A 17,733-nucleotide genomic window follows, 5' to 3' on the forward strand; every position below is an offset into this window, starting at 1 on the left:
AAATATTTTTAAAATTTTGTTTTATTGCTGAAAGTATTACAAAGAATATTACATATGTCTCCTTCCACCATCCCCCCCTGACATTCCCCTGGCCTTTCCTACCCCCCAGTGTCTATATCCATTGGTTATGCTTATATGAATGCATACAAGCCCTTCAGTTAATCTCTTGCCCCCCCGCCCCCCAACCTTCCCCAGCCTTCCGGCTGTAGTTTGACAGTCTGTTCCATTCTGCTCTGCCTCTGTATCTATTTTTGTTCATCAGTTTATAATGGTCCTTATTATCCATAAATGAGTGAGATCATGTGGTATTTTTCTTTCATTGACTGGCTTATTTCACTTAGCATAATGCTGCTCTCCAGTTCTATCCATGCTGTTGCCAATGGTAAAAATTCCTTCTTTTTTTTACAGCAGCATAGTATTCCATTCTGTAGCTGTACCAGTTTTCTAATCCGTTCATCTGCTGATGGACACTTAGGCTGTTTCCAGATCTTCGCTATGGTAAATTGTGCTGCTGTGAACATAGGGGTGCATATATCCTTTCTGACTGGTGTTTCTGGTTTCGTGGGATATATTCCTAGAAGTGGGATCACTGGGTCAAATCGGAGTTCCATTCTTAATTTTTTGAGGAAACTCCAAACAGTCTTCCATTGTGGCTGCACCAGTCTGCATTCCCGCCAGCAGTGCACGAGTGTTCCCTTTTCTCTAAGTGCTCTCCAGGACTTGTCATTTGTTGATTTGTTGATGATAGCCATTCTGACAGGTGTGAGATGATACCTCATTGTTGTTTTGATTTGCATCTTTTGGATGATAAGTGACTTTGATCATGTTTTCATATGTCTCTTGACTTTCTGAATGTCCTCTTTTGAAAAGTGTGTATTTAGGTCTTTTGCCCATTTTTTGATTGGATTGTTTATCTTCCTTTCATTAAGTTGTATGAGTTCCCTGTGAATGTTGGAGATTAAACCCTTATCGGTGATAACATTGGCAAATATGTTCTCCCATGCAGTGGGCTTTCTTGTTGTTTTGTTGATGGTTTCTTTTGCTGTGCAGAAGCTTTTTATATTGATGTAGTCCCATATGTTTATTTTCTCTTTAGTTTCCAATGCCCTAAGAGCTGTATCGGTGAAGAAATTGCTTTGGCATATGTCTGAGATTTTGTTTCCTTTGGATTCTTCTAGTATTTTTATGGTTTCCCATCTTACATTTAAGTCCTTTATCCATTTTGAGTTTATTTTTGTGTATGGTGTAAGTTGGTGGTCCAGTTTAATTTTTTTGCATGTATCTGTCCAATTTTCGCAACCCCATTTATTGAAGAGACTGTGTTGACTTCACTGTATGTTCTTACCTCCTTTTTCAAATATTAATTGAGCATATTGGTTCAGGTTGATTTCTGGATTCTCTTTTCTATTCCATTTATCTATATGTCTGTTTTTGTGCCAGTATCAGGCAGTTTTGAGAGCAATGGCTTTGTAATACAGCTTGATATCAGGTATTGAGATCCAACCTACTTTGTTCCTCTTTCTCAGGATGGCTGCAGGTATTCGGGATCTTTTTTTATTCCAGATGAATTTTTGGAGAATTCGTTCTATGTCTGTGAAATATGCTGTTGGTATTTTAATGGGAAGTGCATTGAATTTATAGATTGCTTTGGGTAGTATGGACATTTTAATGATGTTGGTTCTACCAATCCATGAACACGGTATGTTCTTCCATCTGTTTATGTCTTCCTCTATCTCTCTTTTTTTTAAATTAAATCTTTATTGTTCAGATTATTACATTTGTTCCTCTTTTTTCCCCCCATAACTCCCCTCCTCCCAGTTCCCACCCCACCCTCCGCCGTCACTCCCCACCCACTGTCCTCATCCATAGGTGCACGATTTTTGTCCATTCTCTTCCCGCATCTCCCACACTCCTTCCCCCCCCCCCCCCAAGAATAGTCAGTCCATTCCCTTTCTATGTCCCTGATTCTATTATATTCACCAGTTCATTCTGTTCATCAGATTATTTATTCACTTGATTCTTAGATTCACTTGTTGATAGATGCGTATTTGTTGTTCATAATTTGTATCTTTACCTTTTTCTTCTTCTTCCTCTTCTTAAAGGATAGCTTTCAGCATTTCATATAATACTGGTTTGGTGGTGATGAACTCCTTTAGCTTTTCCTTATCTGTGAAGCTCTTTATCTGACCTTCAATTCTGAATGATAGCTTTGCTGGGTAAAGTAATCTAGGTTGTAGGTTCTTGGCATTCATCACCTTGAATATTTCTTGCCACTCCCTTCTGGCCTGCAAAGTTTCTGTTGAGAAATCAGCTGACAGTCGTATGGATACTTCCTTGTAGGTAACTGAGTTTCTTTCTCTTGCTGCTTTTAAGATTCTCTCTTTGTCTTTTGCTCTTGGCATTTTAATGATGATATGCCTTGGTGTGGTCCTCTTTGGATTCCTTTTGTTTGGGGTTCTCTGCGCTTCCTGGACTTGTAAGTCTATTTCTTTCACCAGGTAGGGGAAGTTTTCTGTCATTATTTCTTCAAATAGGTTTTCAATATCTTGCTCTCTCTAATCTTCTGGCACCCTTATAATTCTAATGTTGGTACGCTTGAAGCTGTCCCAGAGGCTCCTTACACTATCTTCGTATGTTCGGATTCTTTTTTCATTTTGCTTTTCCGGTTGGGTCCTTTTTGCTTCTTCGCATTCCAAATCTTTGACTTTATTCTTGCGATCCTCTGGTCTGCTGTTTGGAGTCTGTATAATATTCTTTATTTCAGTCAGTGTATGCTTAATTTCTTTTTTTTTTTAATATATTTTATTGATTTTTTACAGAGAGGAAGGGAGAGGGATAGAGAGTTAGAAATATCAATGAGAGAGAAACATCGATCAGATGCCTCTTGCACACCCCCTCTGGGGGATGTGCACACAACCAATGTACATGCCCTTTATCGGAATTGAACCCGGGACCCTTCAGTCTGCAGGCCGACGCTCTATCCACTGAGCCAAACCGGTTAGGGCTATGCTTAATTTCTAGTTGGTCCTTTATCACAACATTGAGGGTCTCATTAGATTTCTTATAGATCTCATTAAGTTTATCAGCAGTCTCTAGAAGACTCTTGAAAGACCTCAAAAGTTTGGTTTTGAATTCTATATCCAGCAGCTTGCTTTGCTCCAGTTCTGTCATTTCTGTCCTGTTTGTTTGTCTAGGCATTTTTTATGCTTCAGTGTGTCGATAGAGTGGCTTTCTATGCTCAGTGTCCCAATTACCTGAGGTAGACACTCTTAGTGCACGCCCTTGTGGTCTTGTGCGCAGTCTTTGTGTAGCTAAGCCTTGACTGTTGTAGGTAACACTGGGAGGGATTTGACCTCCAGGCCAACTGGCTGTGAGAATCAGCTGTGTCTGCAGTGGGAGAACTTCTGTCCTCTAGGGAGGTGCTAATCAAGCCTTTGCCTGAGGCTATCCTGCAAATGCCTCTGTGCAAGGCTTGGGTGGGGTGGGTGCCAGGGGATCAACAGGGCGGGCCGAATGAGCAGTTATGGCTGCTCTCAGTCCCATCCCCAGAGGCTCTGCCTCTCAGTGTCCCAGCAACCGCTGCAAACCTTGGAGAGAATGCTGCCCTCACGTTCCGAATGATCCCAGACAGTCCCACTTCTCCCGTTTGAGTCTGGGTCCCTAGAGACTCGCCCGGAACTGGAGCTCAGAGCCTAAGACTCCCTCCTGATTGAAACAGAGAACCTTGCCCTCAGCTGCCAGCCCGCTCCGCATGCACCTCTGCACCTTAGTATTTCATTTCCACACTCTCTTCCTCTGAGTCTCGGTATGCTTTTCTCTTTCCTTCTAGTTGTGGAATTTCGACTCAGCCAGCCTTCCTGTGGTTCTGGGTGATGTCTGTTCCGCCTTTTATTTATTTTTTTAAATTTTATTGATTTCTTACAGAGAGGAAGGGAGGGAGATAGAGAGTTAGAAACATCGATGAGAGAGAAACATCAATCAGCTGCCTCCTGCACACCCCCTGGGGATGTGCCCGCAACCCAGGTACATGCCCCCGACCAGAATCGAACCTGGGACCCTTCAGTCCGCAGGCCGACGCTCTAGCCACTGAGCCAAACTGGTTTCGGCCATTCCATCTTTAGTTGTATTTTTGAAGTGGTTGTGCGAGGCAGCAATCTCTGGTGTTTACCTATGCCGCCATCTTGGTTTCTTCCTCTATCTCTTTTTTCAACGTACTGTAGTTTTCTGAGTAGAGGTCTTTTACCTATTTAGTTAGGTTTATTCCTAGGTATCTTAGTTTTTTTGGTGTGATGGTAAATGTGATTGCTTTTTTATTCTTTGTTTCTGTAAGTTCACTATTGGTGTTTAGAAATGCCAAAAGATATCTTAGCGGTGATTTTGTATCCTACTAAATTGCCGAATTCATTTATTAAGTCTGATAGTTTTTTGATGGAGTCTTTAGGGTTTTTTATGTACAATATCATGTCATCTGGGAATAAGGACAGTTTTACTTCTTCTTTTCCAATTTGGATTCCTTTTATTTCTTCTTCTTGTCTAATTACAATGGCTAATACTTCCAGTACTATGTTGAACAGGAGTGGTGAGAGTGGGCATCCCTGTCTTGTTCCTGTTCTTAGGGGAAATGGTCTTAGTTTTTGTCCATTGAATATGATGTTGGATGTGGGTTTGCCATATATGGCTTTTATTATGTTGAGCTATGATCCTTGTATTCCCACCTTGCTGAGAGTTTTTATCAAAAATGGATGTTGGCCGAAACCGGTTTGGCTCAGTGGATAGAGCGTCGGCCTGCGGACTGAAAGGTCCCAGGTTCGATTCCGGTCAAGGGCATGTACCTTGGTTGCGGGCACATCCCCAGTGGGGGGTGTGCAGGAGGCAGCTGGTTGATGTTTCTCTCTCATCGATGTTTCTAACTCTCTATCTCTCTCCTTTCCTCTCTGTAAAAACTCAATAAAATATATTTTAAAAAAAAATGGATGTTGAATTTTGTCAAATGCTTTTTCTGCATCAATTGATATGACTGTTTTTTTTCTTTCTTTCAATTTGTTTATGTGATGTATCACGTTTATTGATTTTTGGATATTGTACCATCCTTGTATCCCTGGGATAAATCTTACTTGGTCATGGTGTATGATCTTTCTGATGTACTGCTGGATCCGATTTGCTAAGATTTTGTTGAGGATTTTGGCATCTATGTTCATGAGGGATATTGGCCTGTAATTCTCTTTCATTGTGTTGTCTTTATCTGGTTTTGGTATGAGGGTGATGCTGGCTTCATAGAATGAGCTTGGAAGTGTTCCTCTTGGATTTTGAAAAATCGATGAGAGAGAAACATCGATCAGCTGCCTCCTGCACACTACCCACTGGGGATGTGCCCGCAACCAAGGTACATGCCCTTGACTGGAATCGAACCTGGGACCCTTGAGTCTGCAGGCCGATGCTCTATCCACCGAGCCAAACCGGTTAGGGCTGCTGTGAGCTTTTTGATGACTGCTTCAATTTATTCCATTGTGATTGGCCTATTGAGATTTGTATATTCTTCCTGATTGAGTTTTGGAATGTTGTATTTTTCTAGAAATGTGTCCATTTCCTCCAGGTTATCTAATTTGTTGAAGTAGAGTTGTCCATAGTATTGTTTAACAATCATTTGTATTTCTGTGGGGTCTGTTGTTATTTCACCTCTATCGTTTCTTTTTTTGTTTATTTGGTTCCTCTATCTTTGCTTCTTGGTGAGCCTGGCTAGAGGTTCATCAAACTTGTTTATCCTTTCAAAGAACCAGCTCTTGCTTTCATTGATTTTCTGTATTTTTTTTTTTTTTTGGCCTCTATTTCATTTATTTCTGCTCTAATCTTTATTATCTCCTTCCTTCTGCTCACTCTGGGCTTTTCTTGTTGCTCTCTTTCTAATTCTTTGAATTGTAGAATTAGATGATTTACTGTCATTTTTTCGTATTTTTTGAGATAGAGCTATAAACTTCCCTCTCAGGATTGCTTTCATTGTGTCCCATAGGTTTTGGATTGTTGTGTTTTCATTGTCATTAGTTTCCAGGATGTTTTTAATTTCTTCTTTGATCTCATTGGTAACCCAATCAATATTTAATAAGATGCTATTCAGCTTCCAAGTGTTTGAGTATTTTGGGTTGTTTTTATTGTAGTTTATTTCTTTTTTATTTTTATTTATTCATTTTTTAAATGTATTTTATTGATTTTTTACTGAGAGGAAAGGAGAGGGATAGAGAGTTAGAAACATCAATGAGAGAGAAACATCAATCAGCTGTCTCCTGCACACTCCCTACTGGGGATGTGCCTGCAACCAAGTTACATGCCCTTGACCGGAATCGAACTTGGGACCCTTGAGTCTGCAGGCTGACGCTCTATCCACTGAGCCAAAACTGTTATGGCAGTTTATTTCTAATATTATGCTATCGTGGTCTGAGAAGATGCTTGGTATGATTTCAATCTTGAATTTGGGGAGACTTTGTTTGTGACCCAATACGTGGTCTATTTTTGAATATGTCTCACAATCCCTTGAGAAGAATATATATTCTGTGGCTTTGGGGTGAAGTGTTCTGAAGATGTCAATTAAGTCCATCTGATCTAGTCAGTCATTTAGGATTGCTGTTTCTTTGTCGAGGTTTGTCTAGAGGATTTATCCAGTGATGTCAGTGGTGTATTAAAATCCCCTACTATGATTGCATTGTTGTTGATCTCTCCTTTGATATCTTCCAGGAGTTTTTTTATGTATTTGGGTGCTCCTGCATTGGGTGCATATATGTTTACCAGGGTTATATCTTCTTGTTGTATTGATCCCTTTAGTATTATGAAGTCGCCTTCCTTATCTCTTGTTATGGCCTTCACTTTGAGGTCTATTTTGTCCGATATAAGTATTGCTACCCCAGCTTTTTTTTCATTTCCATTTGCCTGAAAGACATTTTTCCATCCCTTCACTTTCAGTCTGTGTGAGTCCCTTCATCTGAGGTGGGTCTCTTGTAGACAGCAAGTGTATGGGTCATGTTTTTTCATCCATTCAGCCATTCGATGTCCTTTGGTTGGAGCATTTAGTCCGTTTACATTTAAAGTTATTATTGAAAGGTACTCGTTTGTAGCCATTTCTTTTTTGGTTTGGCTGTTTTCTTTCTGAGCTTTTTATTTCTTCTTTTTACACCAGTCCCTTTAGCATTTCTTGCATTGCTGGCTTGGTGGTGATAAACTCCCTTAGCCTTTTTTTTGTCTGTGAAGCTTCTTATTTCCCCCTCAATTTTGAATGATAGCCTTGCTGGATAGAGTATTCTTGGATTCAGTCCTTTGCTTTGCATCACTTTGTAAGTTTCTGTGCGTTCTTTTCTGGCCTGATGTGTTTCTGTTGAGAAATCATTTGATAATCTAATGGGAGATCCCTTGAATGTAACTTTCCGTCTCTCTCTTGAAGCCTTTAAAATTCCTTCTTTGTCCTGAACATTTACCATGGTAATTATGATGTGTGTTGGTTTGGGTCTTTTCGGGTTCATCTTGTTTGGGACTCTCTGTGCTTGTGTGACTTTCCCTTCCCCACTTCAGAGAAGTTTTCTGGTATTATTTCTTCCAATAGGTTTTCTAACCCTTGTTCCTCTTTCTGTTGTTCTTGCACCCCTATTATTCGTATGTTTTGTTTCATGTTGTCCCATAGCTCCCTTAGGCTCTCCTTCTGTCTTTTAATTTTTTTCTCCAATTAATGTTCAGTTTGGGTGTGTATTGTTTCCCTGTCTTCTAATTCACTAATTTGGTCCTCCGCTTCTCCTAGTCGACTTTTGAAACTTTCAATGGTGTTTTTAATTGCAGCTATATTACTCCTCATTTCTTCTTGGTTCTTACATAATTTATTGATTTTTTTCATCTGTTTCTTCTTGCTTCTTGCATAAGTTGTTGATTTTTTCCTCCATCTGGTTTTTGCACTCTAGGACCCTTAATCTGAATTCTTTTTCTGTCATGTTGCATGCCTCTATATCACTTAGCTGCTTTTCTGGTGAGTCCTACTTTCCTTTCCTTTGAGGGTTTCTTTGTCTACCCATGTTTGATCGTACCGCCATATCTAGATGTTCAGTAGTTCGGTGGCTGCTCCTTGGATGGCAGTGGCTCCTTGGGCTGCGGTTGCTCCTTGGGCAGTTGTGGTAACAACTGCTCCTCAGTTGGTAGCAGCTCCTCTGGTGGGTGCTGTTCACAGTTGTGGTGGCTCCTCTGGCAGATGGGGGGAGGCTTCACACACAGCTGGTGTTCTTCAGACAGACCTTGGGTGGGCTTTTAATGGGATAAAGTGAGGTCTGAAGGAATACTAAGGAAAAACTGAAATGGTTGTCAATCAGACTTGCGACCTGGGATGTCCCAACGTGGGTATAATGACCTCTGCGAGCAACTCTGTCTGGGAGAAAGCCACCCCTTAGTTCCTTCCCCGATGCCAGTCAGTCCAGTTTCTCCTCATATATGTCTTCGTCTGCCCCTCCACCCCAGGACCTCCTAGAGATCAGAGGAAGCTGTGGCTTGTAAATTCAGTATTCTCGTTTGGTAACATCAACCTCTGTTATGATGCTTTGGGGTTCATAGTGTCAGGTGTAACATCTTTCGTTTCATTTTTTTTCTTTTTCATTTATTTGAGGTTTGTTTTTCTTTTTTACTTATTTGTTTTTCTTTTTTGCTTTAGTCTAGATTAGGGTGGGCAACCTTTTTGTGAGTGCGTGCCAAAACCAGCAAAGTCTCTGAATCAAAATTCTCCTACGTGCCAGCCATAATTTTTGAGAACATGTTATTCCTACTTGATATTTCTTAATATGTACGTATGTAAAGAATCTTGAAGAAATAATAAAATTCATTCGAGCGACAAAATCACAGTACATGATGATGAAAAATACATTTAGTTTTTAATGTATATATGTTATGTAAAATTATTTATCTAAGGTGCACCTGCACTGAATTTATCTGAAAAGTAAAAAAGTCGATATTAAGAAAAAAATTGTAAATGGAAGATTATAAGAGAGGGTTTCGCATGCCAGGATGTGCTAGGTGTTGCCCACCCTTGGTCTAGATCAATGTTTACCAATCTTTGTATTTGAGAAAAGTACCTGTTAGGTATTTTGTTGATTTTGTCTTATCTCCCTTTAATTGATCCTTGTTCAAATATTTCTCATGTCATTTCTTTGCAACCTTTCAGTTTACTTTCTTGTTTTGTTTATAGATTCCTGAGCAGGAAGGTTAGGTTTTTGAGATCTTTTTCTTATAATGTAGGCATTTTTCCCTATAAAATTTCCTCTTAGAATTGTATTTTCTGGTTTTTATACATGAATTTGATAGGTTGTCTTTTTTTTTTTTTTTTTTTTTACTTTGTCAGTAGATTGTTTTTGGTTTTGGGTCTGACTACCTTGAAATTGTTATTTATATAATTATTATTACTTTCAGAAATAGAGGGAGAGAGATGGAGAGAGAGAGAGAGAGAGAGAGACATCAGTGTGTGGGAGAAACATCAATCCGCTGCCTTCTGTACACAAGCTAACTAGAAATGGAACCCACATTCTGATATGTGCCTTGAGTGCGAATTCAATCCTCAACGCTTTGGTACTCAGGATGATGCTCCAACCAATTGAGCCATACTGGCCAAGGCTTTCTGAGGTTTTTAAACACAAACATTTCCAGGTTTTGTTGTAGAACAGGCCACTAGGGTCAATGATAACAGAAGCACAGTAGCTGCTGGAGGTAACTCTGACCCTTGTTTTTGACTGTAGGTATCTTCAAATATATTTGTTCACCCAGTCTTTCCAGTCATTCTTTCTGTACAGTTCTCCTTTATTTGTGTCTGTAATACTTTCTGTCTTCATGGTACTCTTATTCCATTTTCCTATGGGTTTTTTGTTCATGAATAGCTCTCTACTTACACTGGGATGGGGGAAGAAGCGCATACCTCAGATCCTGCCATCTTGATGATGTCACTCACATTGGTCTTTTGACTGTTATCTCATTTGTCCTTTATTGTTCTACCACAGTATTGACCCTCCGTGTTCTTTGCATCATTTATCACAAGCAATGCCACATCAGAGAAGAAACACGACTTTATGAATGACACAGTGGACCCCAGGCGATCTTTCTTTAGGGAAGGGTCATTGGGGAGGAATTCACAATAGGCCTTTGTTACATTCATAGCGAGAAACCCAGTGTTTTCTTACAGTGGTTCATTCCTGAACGAATTATGCTTTTTTGTGCTTATTGTTGATACTTTGTCAAGTATTCAATTCTAATTGTGATCATCTCTATTTAGAGTCCCAAATCATAGATAACCTGCACCTGTCTTGACTTGGCACCTCTGCCTCTTTCACAAGTCTCTCCTTTCTCCAAGCCAACCTTGGTCCTTACCTGCAGCACCTTAGAGAGCTCACGTGTTATTATATTGAAGTTGTATATCCTGTGTTCTAATAAAAGTAATTTTTATGGCTTTGAGCAGCTGGAAATTATTCCACACAGACTCACATGGTCAGAATGTAAAGTTCTAAAGGAAGCTGTTTGTGCAAGAACAATGAGTAAAGCCTTCCTCTCTTCTTTGTATCTACTCATATGCCTCTGTTCCTCTCTTGGTGATATTTCCATCATCGATTGACTTTTGGGGCCACGTTATTTACAACAGAAGTTTTCTCACTGTCTAACTCACTCATCTTGAAAATCTTTCTATGCAATCATGCCTAGTCAGGACAGTTAATCTTTCATGTTGAAGATATTCTGTTTTCATAAGGTCAACATGTACCTCACCAGTATTTACTTTTATACAGGTTGCTGCTGTGCAGGAGAGAATGTAGAGGTACCGACTGAGGAGAACATTTCCGTTAGAGTGTCACAGACAAAGAATCCCAGGGAAATCTTGTCTTCCCAGAACAGCCACCCCTGTGAGAATTGTGGAATAATCTTGGGAAACATTTTCCACGTGATGGAGCTGCAGGGAACACAACACGGACAGATACTGTTGAAGTGTGGGGCATGTGCAACACGGTTTTATTTCACTGTAAAATTTCACCAGCAGCATGTGAGAAAGAAATCTGTCATTAGAAGTGTGGACAGAATCTCACTTGCAAACAGCTGTAATTTCAATGTGTCCCAGAAGCGTTTCACCTGCCGGAAAGTTGGGCTGGGTGTCCCTACCGAATCAGGACATCGCCTACTAAACGCCCCTCAGACCAGGGACAGTCCAAATGCTATTTCAGCTCCTGGGATGAAGTTTCAAAGGAGACAAAATTGTTACACTGGGAAAGAATATAAGAAAGACATTAGTTGCACCCAGATATTTTTTCAGGAAAAGGGTGTCGATGTTGGAAAGCGATGTTTTGTGTACTCTGAATGTGAAAAATCTTTTGCAACTAACTCTCACTTTCATAATCATCAGAGAGTTCACACAGAAGCAAAGCCTTATCAATGCACTGAATGTGGGAAAACTTTTACCACTAACGCCAAACTTCGTAGACATCAGAGAGTTCACACTGGTGAAAAGCCTTATCAATGCAGTGAATGTGGAAAAACTTTTACAAGTACCACGGGTCTCCAATATCATCAGAGAGTTCACACTGGAGAAAAGCCTTATAAATGTATTGACTGTGGGAAAGCTTACACCAGTAGTACTAAACTTTGTCGTCATCAGAGACTGCACACTGGAGAGAGACCTTATCATTGCAGTGAATGTGGGAAGTCTTTTATCACTAAATCGGAACTTCATTGTCATCAGAGAGTTCACACTCGAGAAAGGTCTTATCAGTGCAGTGAATGTGGAAAATCTTTTAAAACTAACTCTCACCTTCATAGTCATCAGAGAGTTCATACGGGAGAAAAGCCTTATAAATGCTGTGAATGTGGAAAGTCTTTTACACGTAGCATTGGTCTCCAGTATCATCAGAGAATTCACAAAGGGGAAAAGCCTTATCAATGTAGTGAATGTGGAAAAACTTTTACAGATATCAAGGGTCTCCAATGTCATCGGAGAGTTCACACTGGAGAAAAGCCTCATAAATGCAGTGACTGTGGAAAATGTTTTATTGCTAGGGCTACACTACAATATCACCAGAGAGTTCACACGGGAGAAAAGTCTCATAAATGCAGTGAATGTGGGAAATCTTTTACCCGTAAGTCCTACCTTCATACTCATCGGAGAGTTCATACAGGAGAAAAGCCTTTTAAATGCAGTGAATGTGGAAAATCTTTTATCACCAGCAGTATACTTTATCGTCATCAGAGAGTTCATACAGGAGAAAAGCCTTTTAAATGCAGTGAATGTGGAAAGTCTTTTATCACCAGCAGCATACTTTATCGTCATCAGAGAGTTCATACAGGAGAAAAGCCTTATGAATGCACTGAATGTGGGAAATCTTTTACCGATAAGGCCCACATTCACAGTCATCAGAGAGTTCACACTGGAGAAAAACCTTATAAATGCAGTGAATGTGGGAAATCTTTTACTGCTAGGGCTACACTACAATATCACCAGAGAGTTCACACAGGAGAAAAGCCTTATAATTGCAGTGAATGTGGCAAATCTTTTACTGGTAAGTCCTACCTTCGTACTCATCAGAGAGTTCATACAGAAGAAAAGCCTTTTAAATGCAGTGAATGTGCAAAGTCTTTTATCACCAGCAGTATACTTTATCGTCATCAGAAAATTCATACTGGATGAAATCCTTTTAAATGCAATGAATGTGGAAAGTATTTTATCACCAGCAGTATGCTTTATCGTCATCACAGAGTTCATACAGGAGAAAAGCCTTATAAATGCTCTGAATGTGGGAAATTTTTTACCACTAAGGCCCACCTTCATAGTCATCAGAGAGTTCACACTGGAGAAAAGCTTTATAAATGCAGTGAATGTGGGAAATCTTTTACCTGGAGCGTTGACCTTCATCATCATCAGTGTTCGCACAGGAAAAAAGTCTTATCAATACAGTGAATGTGGGAAATCTTTTGCAGGTCGCAATGGTCTCCAATATCATCTAAGTTCTTACAGGCGAAAAGCCTTATAAATGCAATAACTGGGAAATTTTATACCAGTAGCACCAACCTTCATCATCATCAGACAGTTCATACAGGAGAAAATGCTTATAAATGCAGTGAATGTGGGCAGTCTTTTACAACTAACTCTCACCTTCATTGCCATCAGAGATTTCATACACGAGAAAGTCATAATGAGTGTGATTAACGTGAGATATCTCTGCCTAATTTGTAAATTTGCTTTGCACAAAAGAGTCCGAATGTGAAAAATTTCTTAAATGTGTTGAAAATGTAGTTTCTTAACAATTAAGAAATTGTTATTTGTTAAATTCTAACAGTGTGAATTGTTAGGACTTAACAGTTCTATAAGAAAATATGTTGGAGAAACTAAGATGGCGGCATAAGTAAACACCAAAATTGCTGCCCCCTACAACAACTTCAAAAATACAACAAAAAGACAAAACGGACATCATCCAGAACTACAGGAAGGCTGAGTGGAAATTCTACAACTAGAAGGAAAGAGAAAAGCACACTGAGGGTCAGGATCTGTGGCGATAAAATGCAAAGGTACAGAGGCTCGAGCATGTGCGGAAACGGGCTGGTACCTGAGGACACGGCTGTCTTTTTGAATCGGGAGGGAGTCACAAGCTCCCTACTGCTCTGAACTCCAGTTCTGGGAAGTCTCTGGGGACCCAGGACTCATACGGGGAGAAATTGGACTGTCTGGTAGCGGGCAGAACTCGGAACTTGAGGGCGGCTTTCCCTCAGAGGTGCTTGCAGCAATTAAATTACTGGGACATTGAGATGCGCAAGGCCCCTTAGGGCAGGGCTGAGGACCAGCCATAGCTGCTTGTTCCGCCCTTTGATTCTCTGAGACCCCGTACCACCCAGGCTGCGGTAGAGGCTTTTGTATATGAATGCCCTGGCCCTTTGCAAGCCGAAAATTACCTAACAAATTGCAGCTGGGCCAGACAGACCCAGAACTTCTAAGAGAAGGCCCAAGGCCCCACAGCAGCTTGCATTGCTTCACAGCTGGGCCTCATCAGGGCACCTCCAAACTCCAAAAAAGGAAGGGGAATCTGCAGTTCTCTTCATAGCTCCTGGTGGGTAACCTCAGGCAGAGGCTATATTAGCACCTCCTTAGATCCAAGAGCCAGTGTACCCAGTTGTCAGAGGGGGACCATCCGGATTACAACTCCTCAGATCCATAAGGGATACACTCAGGGCGCAGTCTCAGTGAGCACCAAAGCCCCACTGAAGCAAGTCTTGCCCCAGAAGGGTGTCTTCAGCACAGAAGTTCTCCCACTGCGGACACAGCTAATTCTCACTGCCAATTGGCCTGGGGGTCAATTCCTCCCAGTGATCCTACAACAATCAAGGCATAACTACAAGACTGTGCACAAAGCCCACAAGGGGGTGCGCCAATAGTGTCCACGTCAGGTAACTGGGGAGGCTGAGCCATTGGGCCCTACAGGACACTTAGCACACAAAACCACTCTACCAACACAGGGAAGCATAAAAAATGTGGAGACAAAGAAACAGGTCACAAATGACAGAAATGGAGGAAAGCAAACAACTGGATATAGAATTCAAAACCACGTTTATAAGGTTTATCAAGAATTTTATGGAAACCGCCGATAAATTTAGTGAGACCCTGGAGGATATGAAAAAAGACCAAGTAGAAATTAAGCACACATTGACTGAAATAATGAATAATATACAGAGATCCAACAGCAGACAAGAGGATCCCAAGAATCAAGTCAAAGATTTGAAATACAAAGAAACAAAAAATACCCAACCGAAAAAGAAAAAAGATTCAAAAAATATGAAGATAGTGTAAGGAGCCTCTGAGACAGCTTCAAGCGTACCAACATCAGAATTATAAGGGTACCAGAAGAAGAGAGAGGGCAAGATATTGAAAACCTATTTGAAGAAATAATGACAGAAAACTTCCCCTACCCGGTGAAAGAAATAGACTTAAAAGTCCAGGAAGCGCAGAGAACCCTAAACAAAAGGAACCCAAAGAGGACCACACCAAGATACATCATAATTAAAATGCCAAGAGCAAAAGACAAAGAGAGAATCTTAAAAGCAGCAAGAGAAAGAAACTCAGTTACCTACAAGGGAGTACCCATATGACTGTCAGCTGATTTCTCAACAGAAACCATGCAGGCCAGAAGAAATATTCAAAGTGATGAATAGCAAGAACCTACAACCAAGATTACTTTATCCAGCAAAGCTATCATTCAGATTTGAAGGTCAGATAAAGAGCCTCACAGATAAGGAAAAGGTAAAGGAGTTCATCACCACCAAACAAGCATTATATGCAATGCTGAAAGGTATTCTTTAAGAAGAGGAAGAAGGAAAAGGAACTCTTACCATTTGCCACAACATGGATGGAACTGGAGAGCGGATAAATACCACATGATCTTACTCATTTGTGGAATATAATGAACAACATAAACTGATGAACAAGGACTGATCCAGAGATGGAGAGGCATTGATTGGACTGCCTGGCCTTTGAGGGAAGGTAGGGGAGGGTGGGGGAATGGGGAAAGATCAACCAGCCGACTTATATGCAAGCATATAGGCCTCACTAATGGACACAGACAATGGGGGGAGTGAGGGCATGAGCGGGTGGCAGGGGTAGGGGGTAACGTGGGGATAAGGACACATGTAATATCTTAATCAATAAAAAATACATTAAACAAAAAAGAAAATATGTGAAGTCTTATTGCTCTGAATTTTATCTCATATATTTAATCACCTACATTATGTAACGTACCCGCAACTATTTTTGCTGTGCTGTTTTCTTGTTTGTATGTTGTAACCATATGTATCAATGCTGGACTGTTTAACATACCGAGCTGTCTTGCCAGGTCTATGTCATTGCATATTTATGTTGCTGAAGTTATTTCAACTGAACCACTTATAAAGACCCCTACAGATGGCCTCAATCACCATCCTCATGGGCCCAGGGAAGCTAACTCTCTTGTCTAATTTGTTGAAGAAAATTAGGAATATCTGGGTCCTCAGTGTTACTTGTGTCTGTCATGAGTTGCCACGCAGGACTGGTTACTGTTGGCCCCAGTAAACATAATCTTGTAGAGGACCTGCCATTTTCAGGGATAAGCTCTCCCTAGATGCCATTGATGAATTTATTGAGTGCCTAAGTAACCAATGAAAGAACTGCTAGTCTCACGGCACCTTCTTTGCAAAATAATGAAGGTTTTTCCGTAAGACTTCGTTAATGTTGGGTATTCCATTGACTCTATGGGTTAGTTTCTAAGGAGATAGGGGTTCTCCAAGCATGATGACATGAAAAACTTATCTGAGGTCTCAAACATTTTTGCCCTTGGGGGAAGACTATGGTGCAGAAATTAGCTCAGCAGTTTTTGCCAAATACATTGCTGCCCATAATTTCCCAGGAAACACTGTAGTCTCTTTAGTCATTATGTGAAGCTGGATGTATTGAGACACAGAGATCACTCCAAAGAGCGTGTAGCTGTGACAACCTCAAATATGTTTTCTAGCAGCTTGAATGTTTTTCTTGTTTTCAAGGAATGCTAAGACATTTGAAGGGAACCTCCTGTCCAGGTCTTGCAGAGGGCCATGTGCCATAATGCCTACTATTGCATGGGTGATGGGCAATGGTTTCAGGGCCATTGCAGTGAGTGAAAACCGTTTCACTGCAGAAACACTGACCTAATTCCTGTTGGACCAGACCACAGCCCATTAGATGGAATGGTCTTCATCTAAACCTGCAGCAAGAAATTTTTTTGATTGAAAGACTACAGGAGCCGTGTGTACACAGTTCTGAGGGACATCTTGGTATGTTTATCTTCTGTGGAGCTGTCATTGTCCTTGATTGTAATCAAGATGTTTTGTGTCTTCCTGTAGCTTCTCAGATATTCCCATCAGAGCCATTGGTGCTCTGGCAGCAAAACTAAGAAGAAAACAAAGGGTGCCTTGAATCCAGGGATGTGGCTTTTGTGACCCAGCCAGCATTCTTGTTGGTTTGGGTTCATGGTTGGAAAACTGCAGCTCGTGAGCCACATGCGGCTCTTTGGCCCCTTGATTGTGGCTCTCCCTCAAAATACCATGTGCGGGCATGCACGTACAGTGTGATTGAAACTTCGTGGCGCATGCGCTGAAGTCGGTTTTCAGCCTGGGCAAGTCCATTTTGAAGAAGTACTGTTGATATTTGGCTCTTTTGACTAATGAGTTTGCCGACCACTGGTTTGGGTGAAAGTACTTCGTTGTTTGTTACATTTACTGTCAATGACATGAGACTTGCCCAGAGTGCATAAGAATGACGATTGAATATAGAGTTGAAAAACCTGTTGTTAAAAAATAGGTGAATGTACATTTCTTTTATATTGAGCCATTGTAGAACAGCTGTTATGAGTAAATTATGTGTGTTAAATATACTGTTTTATAAATCTTGACTTGTGCATGAAACTGAAACCATCATCTACTTATATAAAAACCATGGGTGGTGTTTATCACGACCATCAGAATCCCGACCAAGCGGAAGGAAGTCAGTCCTGCAGTGGTTGTCTTGGCAACAGCAACGCCCTCCCCCTGAACTGTTACCGAGAGCTTTTTCTGGTGAGGGCAGGGTTTGAGGCAGGAACCTGCCCTCAGAGCGTGGATCCACTGAATCCTGGGTTGCTCTGCCAAGGGCTGCGCCATCCCTGAGTTGTTTCCCGGAGCTTTTTGGGTATAACATCAAGCCAGAAACTCAACCAAGGC

General features: G+C 40.9%; 3 protein-coding genes across 3 annotated transcripts in view; 2 read left to right on the forward strand and 1 right to left on the reverse strand.

Annotated features, from left to right (window-relative positions):
- LOC132216086 (zinc finger protein 883-like) overlaps nt 1–17,733 on the reverse strand; it is a 681,654-nt gene that overhangs the window by 308,869 nt on the left and 355,052 nt on the right. The gene's annotated exons all lie outside the window — the stretch shown is intronic.
- The window catches only part of LOC132216080 (zinc finger protein 345-like), a 325,901-nt gene that overhangs the window by 226,475 nt on the left and 81,693 nt on the right, over nt 1–17,733 (forward strand). The window lies entirely within an intron of this gene.
- Nucleotides 10,528–13,465, forward strand: LOC132216096 (oocyte zinc finger protein XlCOF6-like). The gene has a single exon (XM_059665179.1). The coding sequence runs from the start codon at nt 10,718–10,720 to the stop codon at nt 12,665–12,667; it is 1,950 nt and encodes a 649-aa protein (XP_059521162.1). The 5' UTR covers nt 10,528–10,717; the 3' UTR covers nt 12,668–13,465.

The sequence above is a fragment of the Myotis daubentonii genome, chromosome 15, assembly GCF_963259705.1.
Source record: "Myotis daubentonii chromosome 15, mMyoDau2.1, whole genome shotgun sequence".
Taxonomy (NCBI): domain Eukaryota; kingdom Metazoa; phylum Chordata; class Mammalia; order Chiroptera; family Vespertilionidae; genus Myotis; species Myotis daubentonii.

Bases quoted from the DNA above. Each gene is read 5' to 3' on its own strand.
- LOC132216096 (XM_059665179.1), top strand. From the start codon at position 10,718: ATGTTGAAGATATTCTGTTTTCATAAGGTCAACATGTACCTCACCAGT.